General features: G+C 55.2%; 2 protein-coding genes across 2 annotated transcripts in view; one reads left to right on the top strand and one right to left on the bottom strand.

Annotated features, from left to right (window-relative positions):
• The window catches only part of WNT5B (Wnt family member 5B), a 70668-nt gene that overhangs the window by 33986 nt on the left and 22124 nt on the right, over positions 1–14558 (bottom strand). The gene's annotated exons all lie outside the window — the stretch shown is intronic.
• FBXL14 (F-box and leucine rich repeat protein 14) lies at positions 1466–5044 on the top strand. The gene has a single exon (XM_082279665.1). The coding sequence runs from the start codon at positions 1570–1572 to the stop codon at positions 2770–2772; it is 1203 nt and encodes a 400-aa protein (XP_082135791.1). The 5' UTR covers positions 1466–1569; the 3' UTR covers positions 2773–5044.

The raw sequence follows: 14558 nt of genomic DNA, 5'->3' as shown, positions 1-14558 counted from the left end.
CCTGGAGGCATTTAAGGAAAGACTGGACATGGCACTCAGTGTCCCCATAGGTTGGACTCGATGATCTCAGAAGTCTTTTCGAACCTGACTGACTCTGTGATTCCATGAAGCAGCACTGCTGTCCGAGGCCCTGCCACTCCTGCCCTGGTGGGGACCTGTCATCCACGGGTGACAACACAGCACCCACCACGACTTTTCTGCACCGACAGGGCAGGAAGTGGGGCAAGAATTAGGATTAGTAATGCATTAGGAAAAGTACTGCCAGCAGGTCGAGGGAGGTGATCCTGCCCCTCTACTCAGCCCTGGTGTACTGCATCCAGTTTTGGGCTCCCCAGGACAAGACAGACATGGAGCTCCTGGACAGGGTCCAGTGAAGAGTGACAAAGATGATGAGGGGACTGGAGCATCTCTCTCGTGACAAAAAACTGAGAGAATTGGGCCTGTTCAGCCTCAAGAAGAGATGACTGAGAAGGGACCTCATCAGCGTCTCTAAGTATCTGAAGGATGAGTGTCAAGAGGATGGAGCCAGACTCCTCTCGGTGGCACCAAGCAATAGGACAAGAGGCAACGGGCAGAAACTGATGCACAGAAAGTTCCTCCTGAATACGAGGAACAACTTCTTTCCCGCGTGGGTGCCCATGCACTGCACCACACTCGCTCTTTGGGCACTCCAGGACCGCCTGGATGCCCCCCGTGCCACACGCCGGAGCCGGGGCGGGCCCGGTGACCGCCGCGCTCCCTCGGGCCGGGCCGGGCCGGGCTCGGCGGTGGCGCCCCCGGCGGCGGCGCGGGGCAGCGCGGCCCCAGCGGGGAGCGGCGGGGGCGCAGCCGCGGCCCGCGCTGTTTCCAGGGCGACGGCTCGCAGTGTTCCGGACCGTACCATTGCGCAAGCGGCGCGGGTGGGGGCGGGCGGGGGAAACAGGCCCGGCCCAGCGCCGCCTCCTGCCCGGCTGCCTCCTCCCCCCGCGCCTGGCCGCGCCTCCCCCCCCCGCCCCCCCTCCCGCGGGCCGGAGCGGCGCCGGGCCCAGCAGCGCGCGGCGCGGAGCGGAGCGGAGCGGGCGGGCCCGGAGCGGCGGAGTCGGTACCGGCGGCGGGCGGGCCGGGCCGGGCCGGGCCGCGCCACCCCCTGCCCTCGCTGCCTCACCGCCGGCGCGGGATGCGGGCGGCGCGGGGCCGCGGGCTGTGAGCGGCGGCAGCGCGGAGACAAAGGGAGGCGGCGGCGGCGGCGGCGGGGCTCGGCGGCCGGCGCTGGGCACGGGGCGCGGGGGCCGCCGCCGGGGCGCGCCCGCCGGGATGCGGCGCGGGGCGGCGCGGCCGCGGCAGCAGCGCGGCGGCGGCAGCGGCGCGGCCCGCCCGGCGCGGCGGTAGAGGCGGCGGGGCCGGGCCGGCGGTCGCGCAGTAGCGTCTCCCGCGCCGCCCGCGCCGGCGATGTGAGGGCGGCGGCGGCGGCAGGAGGAGCGCGGCGCGGAGCGGAAGGCGGGCGGGCCCCGGGCGGAAGCGGGCCGGGCCCGGCGGCGAGGGGCAGCAGCGCGGCGCCGGCGGGGGCGGCCGGGCGCGGGCGGGCGTGCGATGGAAACGCACATCTCGTGCCTGTTCCCCGAGCTGCTCGCCATGATCTTCGGGTACCTGGAGGTGCGCGACAAGGGCCGCGCGGCGCAGGTGTGCACGGCCTGGCGGGACGCCGCCTACCACCGCTCGGTGTGGCGGGGCGTGGAGGCCAAGCTGCACCTGCGCCGCGCCAACCCCTCGCTCTTCCCCAGCCTGGCGGCGCGGGGCATCCGGCGGGTGCAGATCCTGTCGCTGCGGCGCAGCCTGAGCTACGTGGTCCAGGGCATGGCGGACATCGAGAGCCTCAACCTCAGCGGCTGCTACAACCTCACCGACAACGGGCTGAGCCACGCCTTCGTGGCGGAGATCAGCTCCCTGCGCTCGCTCAACCTGAGCCTCTGCAAGCAGATCACGGACAGCAGCCTGGGCCGCATCGCCCAGTACCTCAAGGGCCTGGAGGTGCTCGAGCTCGGAGGCTGCAGCAACATCACCAACACCGGCCTCCTCCTCATCGCCTGGGGCCTGCAGCGCCTCAAGAGCCTCAACTTGCGCTCCTGCCGGCACCTCTCCGACGTGGGCATCGGGCACCTGGCGGGCATGACCCGCAGCGCGGCCGAGGGCTGCCTGGGCCTGGAGCAGCTCACGCTGCAGGACTGCCAGAAGCTCAGCGACCTCTCGCTCAAGCACCTGGCCCGCGGGCTGGGCCGCCTCCGCCAGCTCAACCTCAGCTTCTGCGGGGGCATCTCGGACGCGGGGCTGCTGCACCTGTCGCACATGAGCAGCCTGCGGAGCCTCAACCTGCGCTCCTGCGACAACATCAGCGACACGGGCATCATGCACCTGGCCATGGGCAGCCTGCGGCTGTCCGGCCTCGACGTCTCCTTCTGCGACAAGGTGGGGGACCAGAGCCTAGCCTACATCGCACAGGGCCTCGACGGGCTGCGCTCCCTGTCCCTCTGCTCCTGCCACATCAGTGACGAGGGCATCAACCGCATGGTGCGGCAGATGCACGGGCTGCGCACCCTCAACATCGGCCAGTGCGTCCGCATCACCGACAAGGGCCTGGAGCTCATCGCCGAGCACCTCAGCCAGCTCACGGGCATCGACCTCTACGGCTGCACCCGCATCACCAAGCGGGGCCTGGAGCGCATCACCCAGCTGCCCTGCCTCAAGGTGCTCAACCTGGGACTTTGGGAAATGACTGAGAGCGAGAAGGTCAGGTGAGAGGAGGAGGGTGCCCTGAGACCTCCCATCTCCTCTGGAGGGACTCACTGACTGACTGACTGACTGACTGCTGCAGAGGAGGAGAGAAAGAGAGAGGGGCATGCACAGAGACATGCTACCCACGCACTCTGGCACCGCAGGGAGGAACACAGAGAAAGAGGGTATATCCTCGACCCTTCTCTGCTGCCTACCTATCCTTGCTGTGGAGGAGGAGAGGGAGGAAGGGGGAGCAGGAGGACACAGAGAAAGCACCTATCCATTTTCCAGGTCACGCCTCAAGCTCCGTGCTGGGGCCACAAAGCTCTCCCTTCCCACAGCATCCTTCCCTGCAGAAGAGGTAGAAGCCCACACTCTTATGCACTGGGGCTAGAGACACCCCTCTTTATCCCCACTCCCAGATTCCATCCCCTCAAGCACTAAGGATGGATGAAGAAAGGCCCTTGTTCTGCCATGTATTCAGAATTGATTATTTTTGGTTTATATAAAGGAGAGTGGGAATGGAGATGGGAACAAAAAATAATAACAGCAGAAAAGGCTTCCCAGCTACACTTGTGTACCCAGCCACCAGTCACCCTGCGCTGGGCACAGACACAGCTTTTGATAAAACAACCATTCCACCTCTGTGCTTGCCCCTCCCCTGTCAACACATTTGTGACAGAAATACTGCTCCCTAGGTACAATGATTTTTTTTTCCCCCCCTTTTAAATCTCTCTTCAGTCTCCAGTTTCATGTTATTCTCTGCTGTGGGTGGATACAACCTCCCACTATTCCAGTTCTCCACTGCACTGAGACTAGCGATAGCTACAGCCTCTCCTTTTGTCAGTATGTTTCCATGTCATCCTGCACTATGGGTAATGGAAAAGTCCAGGCACTCCATTCTCTCTCCCCATCTCTCCACTGGAGATGAATATACCATTTCCTCCTTCTCCTGTCTCTGTGGGGACTGGACACAGACCCCAGCCTCTTAAGCCTTCCCGTGCACCGGGGGACACTGAGAGTTACTGAGACTTGTCTTCCCTTTCATCATTCTCTCTTTTTCTCCCCTCCTCCTCCTTGGCAACAGGGATAGGCATATCCAGCCACATATCCATTCCTCTTTGGGTCGGGGGTGAGCAGGTAGAAGGGAGTTCTAACTCCTCTCTACCTGGGGGACATGAGGAAGAATCTCCAGCTTCATTTCTGCTTCATTTGAGATACTGTGACCTGTTTTTATTTTGAAATGCATAAAAAAAATTACTGCTACAAAAACAGCCTCTTACTCTCCCCATCCATCCCTTGCTTACATCCTGTAACTGATCCCAGTTTTCCTCACTCATTCTCCCCTTTACAGTATTCATTTTCTTACATGGTTTTATTTTTAAAGACATATGAAGTTGCTGTTCTTGTGGATTTTTAAGTACATTTTTTTTCTGCTGAATATATTCTAGATATATAAATATATATATGATGTCTGGCTACCTCGTTTTAATTTGTTACTTTTTTTTTCCCCCCTCCTCAAAAGCCCTGGAATTCTTACAGGAAAGAGATTTTGAGACTGAAACATTTTTGTGCCTAGACTGGAATAATGCCCCTTGGGTTTGTTCTTCTTTTTGCCCCTCCTCTGCCCCCACCCCTTTTTTTTTTTTTCTTTTTTTTAGATTTGAATTTTTGTTTTTTAGGCTTACCCTACTGTGTCCCACCTTCACATTCTGGTTGTGCCTCTTCCTCCCTCTTCACTGGGGACTGGGGACCCAAACTGTGCTTCTGCATTTTTACTCTTCTAGCACAAATATGTAACGTGAGAATCCACGCTGAGGATTGGGCTACTGTTAACACAAATGTGTAAAATGCAAGTTTGTTTTAAAAAAATATTATATATATATGGATATATGCAAATGCTTTCCCCTCCCCTTGTAAGCCACCTACACAAGGTCACTATGCCAGGCTTCCTGTTGGTAGGTGGAGAGGAGCAGAGCTGGCCTGCAGGCCCCAGGGCTGCAGTGTAAAGGGGAGGAGACTGAAGTTCATCTGTCTTATCTCTGTTCTGTCAATAAAATGGAGCTGGGTCTTTAGATTATTTTTTAATTATTATTTTAAAGAGGAAGAGTAAGTTTGGGTTTTGTTTTTGTTTTGTTTTGATTTTTTTGTTTTTAAATATCTTGGCTTTTTTTTTGCTTATCTGTTCAAAATCTCAAATCCTCCACAGTAACAGGCCAGACCATGGAGTTAACGCAAACCCAGAGACCCCTATGGATTAATTGTACTGTTTGTGAATTTGTATAAAAAAATAACAAAGATCCTCTTAAAACATTTTATATTCTTACAGTAAAAGGTTAAACATATTTATATAATAAAAGAGGAAATATGAAGTATGTTTTTGAAAAAAAAAAAAAAAGCCGTATCTGTGTTGTCTGTGCTTATTGAAGACGTGTATCTGTATCTGTGGGCTTTGGTAAGAACAGCCTTGTGGTGGGATTCGGGCTGGCTCTGCCGAGCCATGGAGGAGGAGAGGGAGAGAAGTGCCTCCTGGTGCAGGATGTTGAGGAACATCACCACGAGGAGTTTGTAAGGAAGGGGTTTGGCAGGACTTCGTGACCATGAGGGTGCTGGCAGCATCCCTGGCGACAAACCCAGTTCAGCAGCCCATTGCTGGGAAGCGTCAGCTGAGTCTGAGGTCGGACAAACCAGAAGTGCTGAAACTTGCTAGCAGCTGAATCGAGTACTTAGTGATAGAGGAAAACATTTAGGGGGGTGGGGGAGGAAAAAGGCCTGTGTTCCTTTATTTTTATTAAGCTCCAGATAAATTGCATGGTGGAGGATTTTTTAGTGCTTTAAATTGTGGCCCTCCCTGAATGGAAGACCCGTCAAATAAAAACATTTCCCAGCAGTGACAACCACCAAAAACCTGCGCCCTTGCAGAGCTGGGAAATCTGAAACGTCTTGGTTATTTCCACTGCCCAGCCGAAGATTAAAGAGAAAGTAAAGTGGGACCGTGTTAAAAAAAAAAAAAAAGTTTGAATAATCTAAGGTGTCCTTTGTCCTCCACCATAATCTTTCTCCTCAACGTTATGACTTTTAACCCGATGCGGTCCCTTTTTAGCCTCCCCGGCGTGGGGTGTTTTATTGTTGTTGGAGATGGAGCTTAAGCGGTGTTTATAGGGCAGGCACAAAGCCCGTCTCCCCCAGCCCGGCGGCGGGGCTCTCGCCCGCTGCCCCCTTCCTGCCTGAAGGAGGGGGAATGCGAAATGGTGGAAGAAGCCAGAGCCATTGTTCAGGAAAGTTAAAAGAGGAGCTGTCCTTGCTTGCTTGCTCAGTCATGCATACTCAATCTGGCCGGGCCCGGGTCCCTATGGAAAGGAGGAGGGCGATTCTTCCCCTCTTTTTAACATTCCTCTCCAGGCCTGGCTGTATTTAAGCTGCTTTCCTCCGCGCCGAGGAGGAGGGAGGGGGATGGTCTGAAGTTCCTGTACATTTGCATTTTAAGCACTTCCAGCGCTGAGCAGGCCACTTTGTTCCCCGCTCCAGCAGCCCTGGCTGGGTGCTGCTCCAGGTGGGATGCCGTCCCAGAGGAGGTCCCCTGGGCCCCTGCCTGCCCTGGGTGCTCAGCCTCTGCCTCCACAGGTATTTTGGCTGAGGCTGGCCTGGGCATACTCTTGTTGCCAGCTCTACCCACCTCACCTCTTTGATGTCAGTACTGCATTTCAAAGGGGAAAGTAGTGCCTGACTCTGGGCCTCTTAAAAAAAACCACCATCTCCTCTGCATCCCAAGGACCTGGACTATCTCAGGGTCTGGACTTTGGGGCGTGTGTTGTTCTATTCCCTCCTTTCCAAGACTTCCAAGCTTTCTGCTGGGAGTCCATTCACAAAAGCTGCATTGTTCGCTTTAGGGAAAGCCACCACAATTGGATCTAATTGAGCCTGACACTATATCCATCTTCCTCTACTTGGAGGGAGGTGTTGGGGTCTGTCTTTCCTGCCTTAAGAAAAGAGTTTACAGTAACTTCTTGATGGAAAAAGAGCATGTATCCATGAATGTTATAAACAACAGGAATTCCAGATCAGGTTCCCCTAACAGCTGAAAACATAATTGCTCCTGGGGTCAGCAGCAGACCCAGCCAAGGATGGGGAAAGATAAACCTCTCATAAAGTAGGTTTTTTATGCTGGGTTTGAGTGAAAATGGCATCCCCTTATTAAGTCCCATGTTCATGTGGATCACGGTGGGACATCTATGTTTCAATATAATGTATGTGCTCATAAGCTCCCTAATCAGAACTACGATAGAATTTTTTTTCTCCTAAAAAATCCCCTGAACTTCTTCTCCCAACTTACGAAAAAAAACCAAACCAAAAGCATTGCCCACATGGCCCAACATCCTGTTTTAAGGGGAACCCAAGCCAAAGGAAGTTGCCAAAACCAAAGCCTCCCTGAAGCCCAGTTCTTAGACACCCTGGACTGTTCCCATAGATGGAGCAAGTGCTCCTCATACCTTCCTCTCATGCTCCATTGTGACAGCACCTCCTCGGACACAGATGCAGGCCAACAACCATAGACCAATTACCACATAACTTCTCAGCATAACCGACCACTCTTGAATTTTTGAACATGACTCAGTTGGCAACTGGGGTAGAAAACCATAAACAACACTCCACTACTTGGAAATGAGCTGGAAGTCGCCTGTCTGTGAGCCCACAGTGCCCCAGTGGTGGCTTTGGTGCCAGCCTTCACGGCTGTGCCCAGCAGAAGTGGTGGGGCAGCAGGGCCCTTGCCTACAGCGGCGCAAGCCAGGGCACGGCGGGTGACGCAGGGACCCACTTTATGGACTGGCAGCTCTGAGGAGCGGAGGGGCCACTCTCAAGAGGTGGTGGCAGAAAGCAGAGCAGAGCAGGAGCGATGTGGAAGAGGGATGAAGCGACTGAGCAGGAGAGGAGGTGCCCAGGGACCGAGGGGCAGCAGCTGGGGACGCCAGCTCGCAAGCTGCAGCGAAGTCCTGCGTGTGCGTGGGGTTCCTGGTTGGCTGCAGCAGCTGCTCCCCTGGCCAGATCCACGGCTGGCTCTTCTCCCTGGGAGATGGGAGGAAAAGCAGGCTCCACCTGGGTCCTACTGCCCTTGGACTAGCACATGGGAGGTCCATGCATGACAGATTTATACATTTTATACCTTCCCGCTGCACACTGCGGGTTCGGCTGAATCAGTTTGTCATGGTGGCTCTGGGGTCCTTTGTTTCGCGGTAATAAATAACGGGGTCACGGGGCAGCTGTCAGGCAAACCACCTGGGGCCTGTGCTACGGCCAGGGGTGATCTCCATGCTAGACAGTACAGAGCTTACCACTGAACCTGCCCTTTGGGGGTCAGGGAAGGGTTAAAATGAGACCTGGGTGGCCAGGACACTCAGAGATTTTGGAACCAAAGCTAGAAGTTAGCACAGGCTGCCATTAGCAGCTCAAGGGTAGATGTGCCTGGATCTGGCAGCCTCGCTATGTACACATGTGGGATGCTCCCAGCAAAGCAAACCCTTTTTTTTGTTTTCTCTCTCTCCCTCCTCTACCTTAAATGCCACTCCTTCAGCCAGCAGCTCTGTAACAGTGCCTTCTGTGGAGGAAAAAGATAAATGGATAAACTCGACTGGGTGGTGCGGGCTGGATCCCTCAGGACATCAGCGAGGCCCTGCGCCAGAGCTGCTGGCTGGGCTGCACTGACACTCCCCACCGTGGCCAGCCAGAGAGGCCGTCCTGGTCCTGCTCAATTCCCAGCCCCAAGCTGCAAGAAAGAAAGAGCTGGAGAGGGTTCATCAGGCTCCTGTGCCAGAACTTCAGCCTCCAGCCACATTTGGCAGGGATGCTAGTGCTTCTCCCCCTTCTTTAATTAAATTTACCATATGCACTAGCTCAATGACAGCCCAAACTGAAATAGTATGATGGAGGTTTTGAATGATCTGGAACTGATCTGTCCCTGCAAGATGAATGGAAAGGGGATTTTCCTCAAAAATTTCCTAAAATCTGTGGTGTGTCTTAGAAAAGGTGTCAAAAGTTTAATACCAGGGCCTGAACACATGCCCTGAGAAAGTGTTTGCACATGAGAGGGTTACCAAGGCATAAACCAAACTCATATTCTGCTACAAAAACTAACTCAGATCTAGAAATGGGAACCTCCTCCTAGTTATTTTCCTTCCTCTGAGTCTTGTTTCTCTGGGCACAGTCTAGTGATTTCATGATGAAGCAATTTCCTCTCCCAGCTTTGGGGAAAAAAAAAAATCCCAAACAAATTTTATCTGAGCTTGGTCCTGTTCCTCTCTCTCCTTCACTTCTTTCTGCCCCAACGTCCCAGCTTTACAACCCTTGGATATCTTTAGGGGTTTGGCAGTTGGCACACACAGACAGCATCACAGGGGCACACAGATCACAGCCCTACAGCCAGCAGCCTCTCTCCTTGTTCAGTGAGCTGAAATGCCAATAAATCCCTGCTATTATCTCCCTTTGTGACAGCTGCAGTGGCACTCCTGGCTCCCCAGCTTCAGCGTGAACCAGGTGCATCCTTCAGTGTCATAAACTCCTCCTGCCACACACTGGCTAGAAGCCTTGTAGGGCAGTATTACCACAGGTGAGCTGGCTCCCTCTGCTCCCGCGGGCTCCTGGGGCTGCCAGGGATGCAGTGCCTGGCTTGGCTCTGGCCAATCTCCACCCACTTGGCCAAGGCACCCAATGCAAATTGACCAGAGGTGACGGGGATAACGAGATCCCTCGGGTTGCTGTCTACCTAACACCCAGGAAAACCAGACAAGCAGATGGTGACTGCACTGCTGCCTGGGACAGTGGCACGGTCTCTGCAGTGGCACGGGCTGGGTGGCACATCCCCGTGCCCATCCCCGTGCCCATGCCCATCCCTGTGCCCATCCCCATGCCGATGCCCATCCCTGTGCCCATCCCTGTGTCCATCCCCATGCCCGTGTCCACGTGCCCGTGCCCATGCCCCTGTCCATGCCCGTGCCCGTTCCTGTGCCCATTGCCATCCCCGTGTCCATGCCCGTGCCCATGCCCATCCCCGTTCCCGTGCCCATCCCCATTCCCGTGCCCATCCCCGTGCCCATGCCCATGCCCATCCCCGTTCCCGTGCCCATCCCCATTCCCGTGCCCATCCCCGTGCCCATGCCCATCCCCATGCCCATCCCCGTTCCCGTGCCCATCCCTGTGTCCATGCCCATCCCCGTTCCCGTGCCCATCCCTGTGCCCATGCCCTTCCCCGTTCCCGTTCCCACCCCCGTTCCCGTGCCCATCCCCGTGCCCATGCCCGTGCCCGTTCCCATCCCCGTTCCCGTGCCCATGCCCATGCCCGTGCCCGTTCCCGTGCCCATCCCCATGCCCGTGCCCATCCCCATGCCCATGTCCATGTCCGTGCCCATCCCCGTTCCCATCCCCGTTCCCGTGCCCATCCCCATGCCCGTTCCCGTGCCCATCCCCGTGCCCATGTCCATGTCCGTGCCCATGTCCATGTCCGTTTCCATCCCCGTTCCCATCCCCGTGCCCGTGCCCATCCCCGTTCCCATCCCCATGCCCGTTCCCGTGCCCATCCCCGTGCCCATGTCCGTGCCCATGTCCGTTCCCATCCCCGTTCCCGTTCCCGTGCCCATCCCCGTTCCCGTGCCCCCGGCGCGGCGCGGCTGCAGCGCGCGGTGAGCCCGCCAGGCGGCAGCATTGCCCGCCGAGTGCGGCGCGGCGCCGGCCCCGCGCGTAATTAACTGCAATTAACTGCAATTAACGGCTCCGCCCCGGGCCGACACGCGTGTCTGAGGGGGCACCCGGAGCGGTGAGAAACTGGATGGGCTAAAGGCCCACCTGTCCAGCCCTGGGCACGAACTGATGCTGCGTGACCGAGGCCGGAGGTGTGAAGGGATGGGGAACTCCAGGCTGCTCATCAGCATCACCACCGTCAGCATTCGGTCCTGAATTCGGTGAAGGTTCCTACGGGTTTGCACCATGAACCAAACTGGAAAGCCACACTCGGCGTAGCTGGACTGGGAGTCAATCATAGAACCACCGAATGGTTTGGGTTGGAAGTGACCTTAAAGACCATCAATCCACCTGCCATAGGCTGGAACACCTTCTGCTATAAAGGGGTTGCTTAAAGCCCTATCCAGCCTGGCCTTGAACACTTCCAGGAATAGAGCATCCACAGCTTCTCCAGGCAACCCATTCCAGGGCCTCAGCACCCTCACAGTACAACCTTACTTCCTGAAAAGTAATCTAAACCCAACCTCTTTCAGGTTAAAGCCATCCTCCCTTGTCCTATCACTACATGTCCTAGCAAAAACTCCCCTTCCAGCTCCCTTGTGGCCCACCTAGGCACTGGAAAGTGCTCCAAGGCCTCCCCAGAGCCTGCCCTTCTTGCTGAACAATCCCAACTCTCTCAGCCTGTCTTCACAGAAATGCTCCAGCCCTCTGATCACTTCCATGGCCCTCCTCTGGACTCACTCCATCAGGTCCACGTCCTTCCTGTGCTGAGATGTGCATCAGTGCACCCCATCACGTGAGAACTTCACACCCCAGCCCAAAGGGCTGCCTCCTGGAAACCATCCATCCTAGACTTAGCACTTCTGCCCTAAGACTCCACCTCTTGACATCTATAGCTTGACACCCAGAAAATTAGTTTATTTGGGTTTTTTTAAAGCATGCAAGCGTGAGAATGGTAATGGAGCAGGACCAAACCTGAAGTAACGCTTAGATTCTTTTATTTCAGTTTTGCTGTGCAGGGTTTTGCTACACTGTTGGCACAGTTACTCCACTAGACAGCTCTGTAGTGATTAAGGTATCTGGAGCTGTATGTGTGTGTCCTTTTTAGCACATTAACTTAAATAGTCTTTTTTATCCAGTTCCCACGCTGCTGCTACAGGTATAGTGATGGTGTCTTTTTCAGAAGCAACTACACCTTATAATTTACAGAACTTTAATAATTAGCTTCTGCAGGCTCATTATATACACAGACATCAAAAAGGGAAAATCAGCACTAATGGGGGAAGAGAGGTGGAAGCAACTTGACTAAGGTGATGTCCAAACAGTGGCTGGCGTCCACCCCTTCCACCTCCAGTCCTGCTGGTTTCTGCCTCTTGGAGCAGCAAAAATGGAAATTAGTTTTCCAGCCTAAGGTAGTCCTGGAGAGGGAGGGGCAGGACAGAGAAACACTAAGTGCAGAGGACATCCTCCTAGTCTTCCACACCAGACTCTCACCCAGCACCCTGGAAATGCTGGTGTATGAGTGTGGGCAGTGGAAGAGCTCCCAGCAGCAGCAGCCCCTCCAAGAAGCCACCTCTCTCTCTCTCTTTCTCTGTGCAAACCCTTCAGCTGTCCCAGCTTTTATTTCAGGCAATGGCAAGCCTGACCCAACAAAGTGCTGCCTGGACAGCCCTGCAGGGCAGTGTCCCTCCTATCACAACAGCAGGTACAGCTCTGCCCGCAGCCCTCCGGCCGCTCCCTGGCCACCTCCCCCAGGACTGTCCCTGCGGCGCGGCCTGGGGACCACCCACGTGGATCCAAGGCTCCACATGGCCCCCAAATGCTGTCTCCCCTCATGGTTTCCCTGCCCCAGAGGCACCTGTCCATTAGCACACACTTGCCCAGACCACACCAAAGGCCGACCGAGCAGCAGCGACTTCTGCTCTCCTCACCCAGACCACACGGCACGGGGCTTGTGCCTGGGCTGCCCACTCCCTTTGCCCACCTCCACCGGGTTCAAATGCCAGGGGAACAGCAGGAGGAACATGGGGAAATGCCATCTCCCACCCACACCTGCCAGGGAGTCAGCGGGATGGGGGAGGCTGCATGTGAGCGGCTGGGTGTAACTTCCACCCTGTCCCTAGTGCCAAAAACAAGCATGTTAAAGCTAATCTACCCCTGTCTCAGCTCAACTGCTTTTCTGTGACTAAGCCCCTTATAATGGTTTTACTAAAATCCCCTTTTGATGGAAAAAATCCCAGCTGGAAGTTTCGGGCAGCGGCACAATGTGCAAGTCTGCGTGTCCCTTTCCCCGGCTTCACAAAAGCCTCTAATCGAGTGGAAAATTTGCTGGAGGCCAGAGGTTTAGGCCTGCAATTATTTTTTAAGGGATTATCAGGAGAGAATGGGGGTACTTACGACCCTCCCTCCCTTTGTGCTTTTCTCTGTGCCGCTTTCAGATGGACTCAGCCAGAAACCTAAACCACCGCAGCTGGATCCAGCGAAACCAGGGCTCAGCTGGGCAGCCTGCCTCCCCTCTGTCTTACAGGACAGATCCCAGACTCCAGGTTAGATGAGTCCCACTCCAGCAGCATGCAACGAACAGAAGTGCTTTTCCACAGAAGCAACGCCCTCGGATTTTTTTAAAGAAAAGCTTGAGAAAAAGCAAACGACTCCAGCCCCCTGAGCCTCAGTGAAGTGAAAAGCCAAGAAGCCAGGAGGGATGAGGTCCATTGGACAGGCTGGGCTTTGGCTCTGCAAAGCCATTATGTAGGAGGTCTTACCCAAGTTACTTGCAACACGCTCCAAAAAAGACTTGGCACGGAAGATGCGCGCACTGTAACACCCAGCTTTGAGGGGCTTTGCTCCAAGGGTGGATCCTGGCGTTAGGGTCCTCGGTGCTTTTGCGGCCTCTGAGAACAGTCAGACGCCACTAAGGATCCAAAACAACTCCTTGCCGGGCACGGAGCCACTCCCTGTCAGCACACTGAGCAGGGGCAGGCCAGAGGAGAGGCACTGCTGGCCCTCCTGCCCGAGGGGCTCCGTGCCTTGCTCAGGGCTCCCAGGAGCTGCCTACGCCCACATGGGCCCGAAAAACCAGGTGCTGCTCCTCTTCCATCAAACTGCCCCATTCCCCTTGCCCAACAGCAGGTGAGCCACAGCCAGAGGAAGCAGCGGTGCTCCTGCTTTCCAACTGCAGCCTGAGGACGCGGAAGATCTGCTTTAATCCCTGCTTTAATCCCTGCCTCCCTTCACTTCCAACCTATCCCTTCTGGAGAAGGCACTAACTAACCATCAGATAAAGGGCTACTCTTCCCTATTCCCATGTCAGCCACGCTACGGTGTGGATGGTTATTCCAGACTTGGAGCAGGAAACGCAATGCGTGAGGGAAGCAACGGCTCAAGACCCCTCAGCATGTGGCATAAAGCAGCTGCTGGTTAAAACAGAGAAGCAGGTTGTGATCCCTGAGCTTCCCAACCATTTGGCTGCTGGGTAAGATGTTTCAAAACAAAGTGGCAGCTGCCACTGGGGTTTTTTTTGATCTTATCATGCCTGCATGTGCTGGGTGTGCTCTGAAAGCACCTGGGCAGGCTGAGGGGCCAGGATGCTTGCCTTCTGGATGGTGATCAGACTCAAGCACTTTGGGGCAGGCATTTAAGGAAAAAACTCAGCACCCAAGGGGTGTTAAAGCAGAAATAATTAAAAAATCCCAGACAAGCACAGAGAAAAAGGCAAATGAGGCATCTGTGGAATTACGATGCCTCCAGGAGCTAGGTGGTGCCTAAGCTGGGGATTTTTGCTCTGCAATTTTGAATGCTGCCTAAATGTCATTTGGCTTTGTTTTGGATTTTTCTTGGATCAGTTTTTTTGCCCCTCTCTACCTCATTCTCTCCATCCACGTGGATACTGTTTTTGCAGAATTTTAAGACAGTAAGATAAAAAGACAAATGGCCTAGCCTGCTCAAAATTGCTCATTAAGGCTGATGTGCTTTCAGATACTCTCTGAATCTGCTCTCCAACACAGCTTGTGAACTTCAGCATCTCAAGATAAGGAAAGTACAGCCACCAGTAAGTAGTAGCATAGGACGTGACCTGTGTGATT

Source organism: Coloeus monedula, assembly GCF_965178545.1.
Source record: "Coloeus monedula genome assembly, chromosome: 4".
Lineage (NCBI taxonomy): Eukaryota > Metazoa > Chordata > Aves > Passeriformes > Corvidae > Coloeus > Coloeus monedula.
This window is presented reverse-complemented; position numbering and strand designations above follow the sequence as displayed.

What these genes read in the sequence shown, in the direction of transcription:
- FBXL14 (XM_082279665.1), top strand. Translation starts at nt 1,570, where the DNA reads ATGGAAACGCACATCTCGTGCCTGTTCCCCGAGCTGCTCGCCATGATC.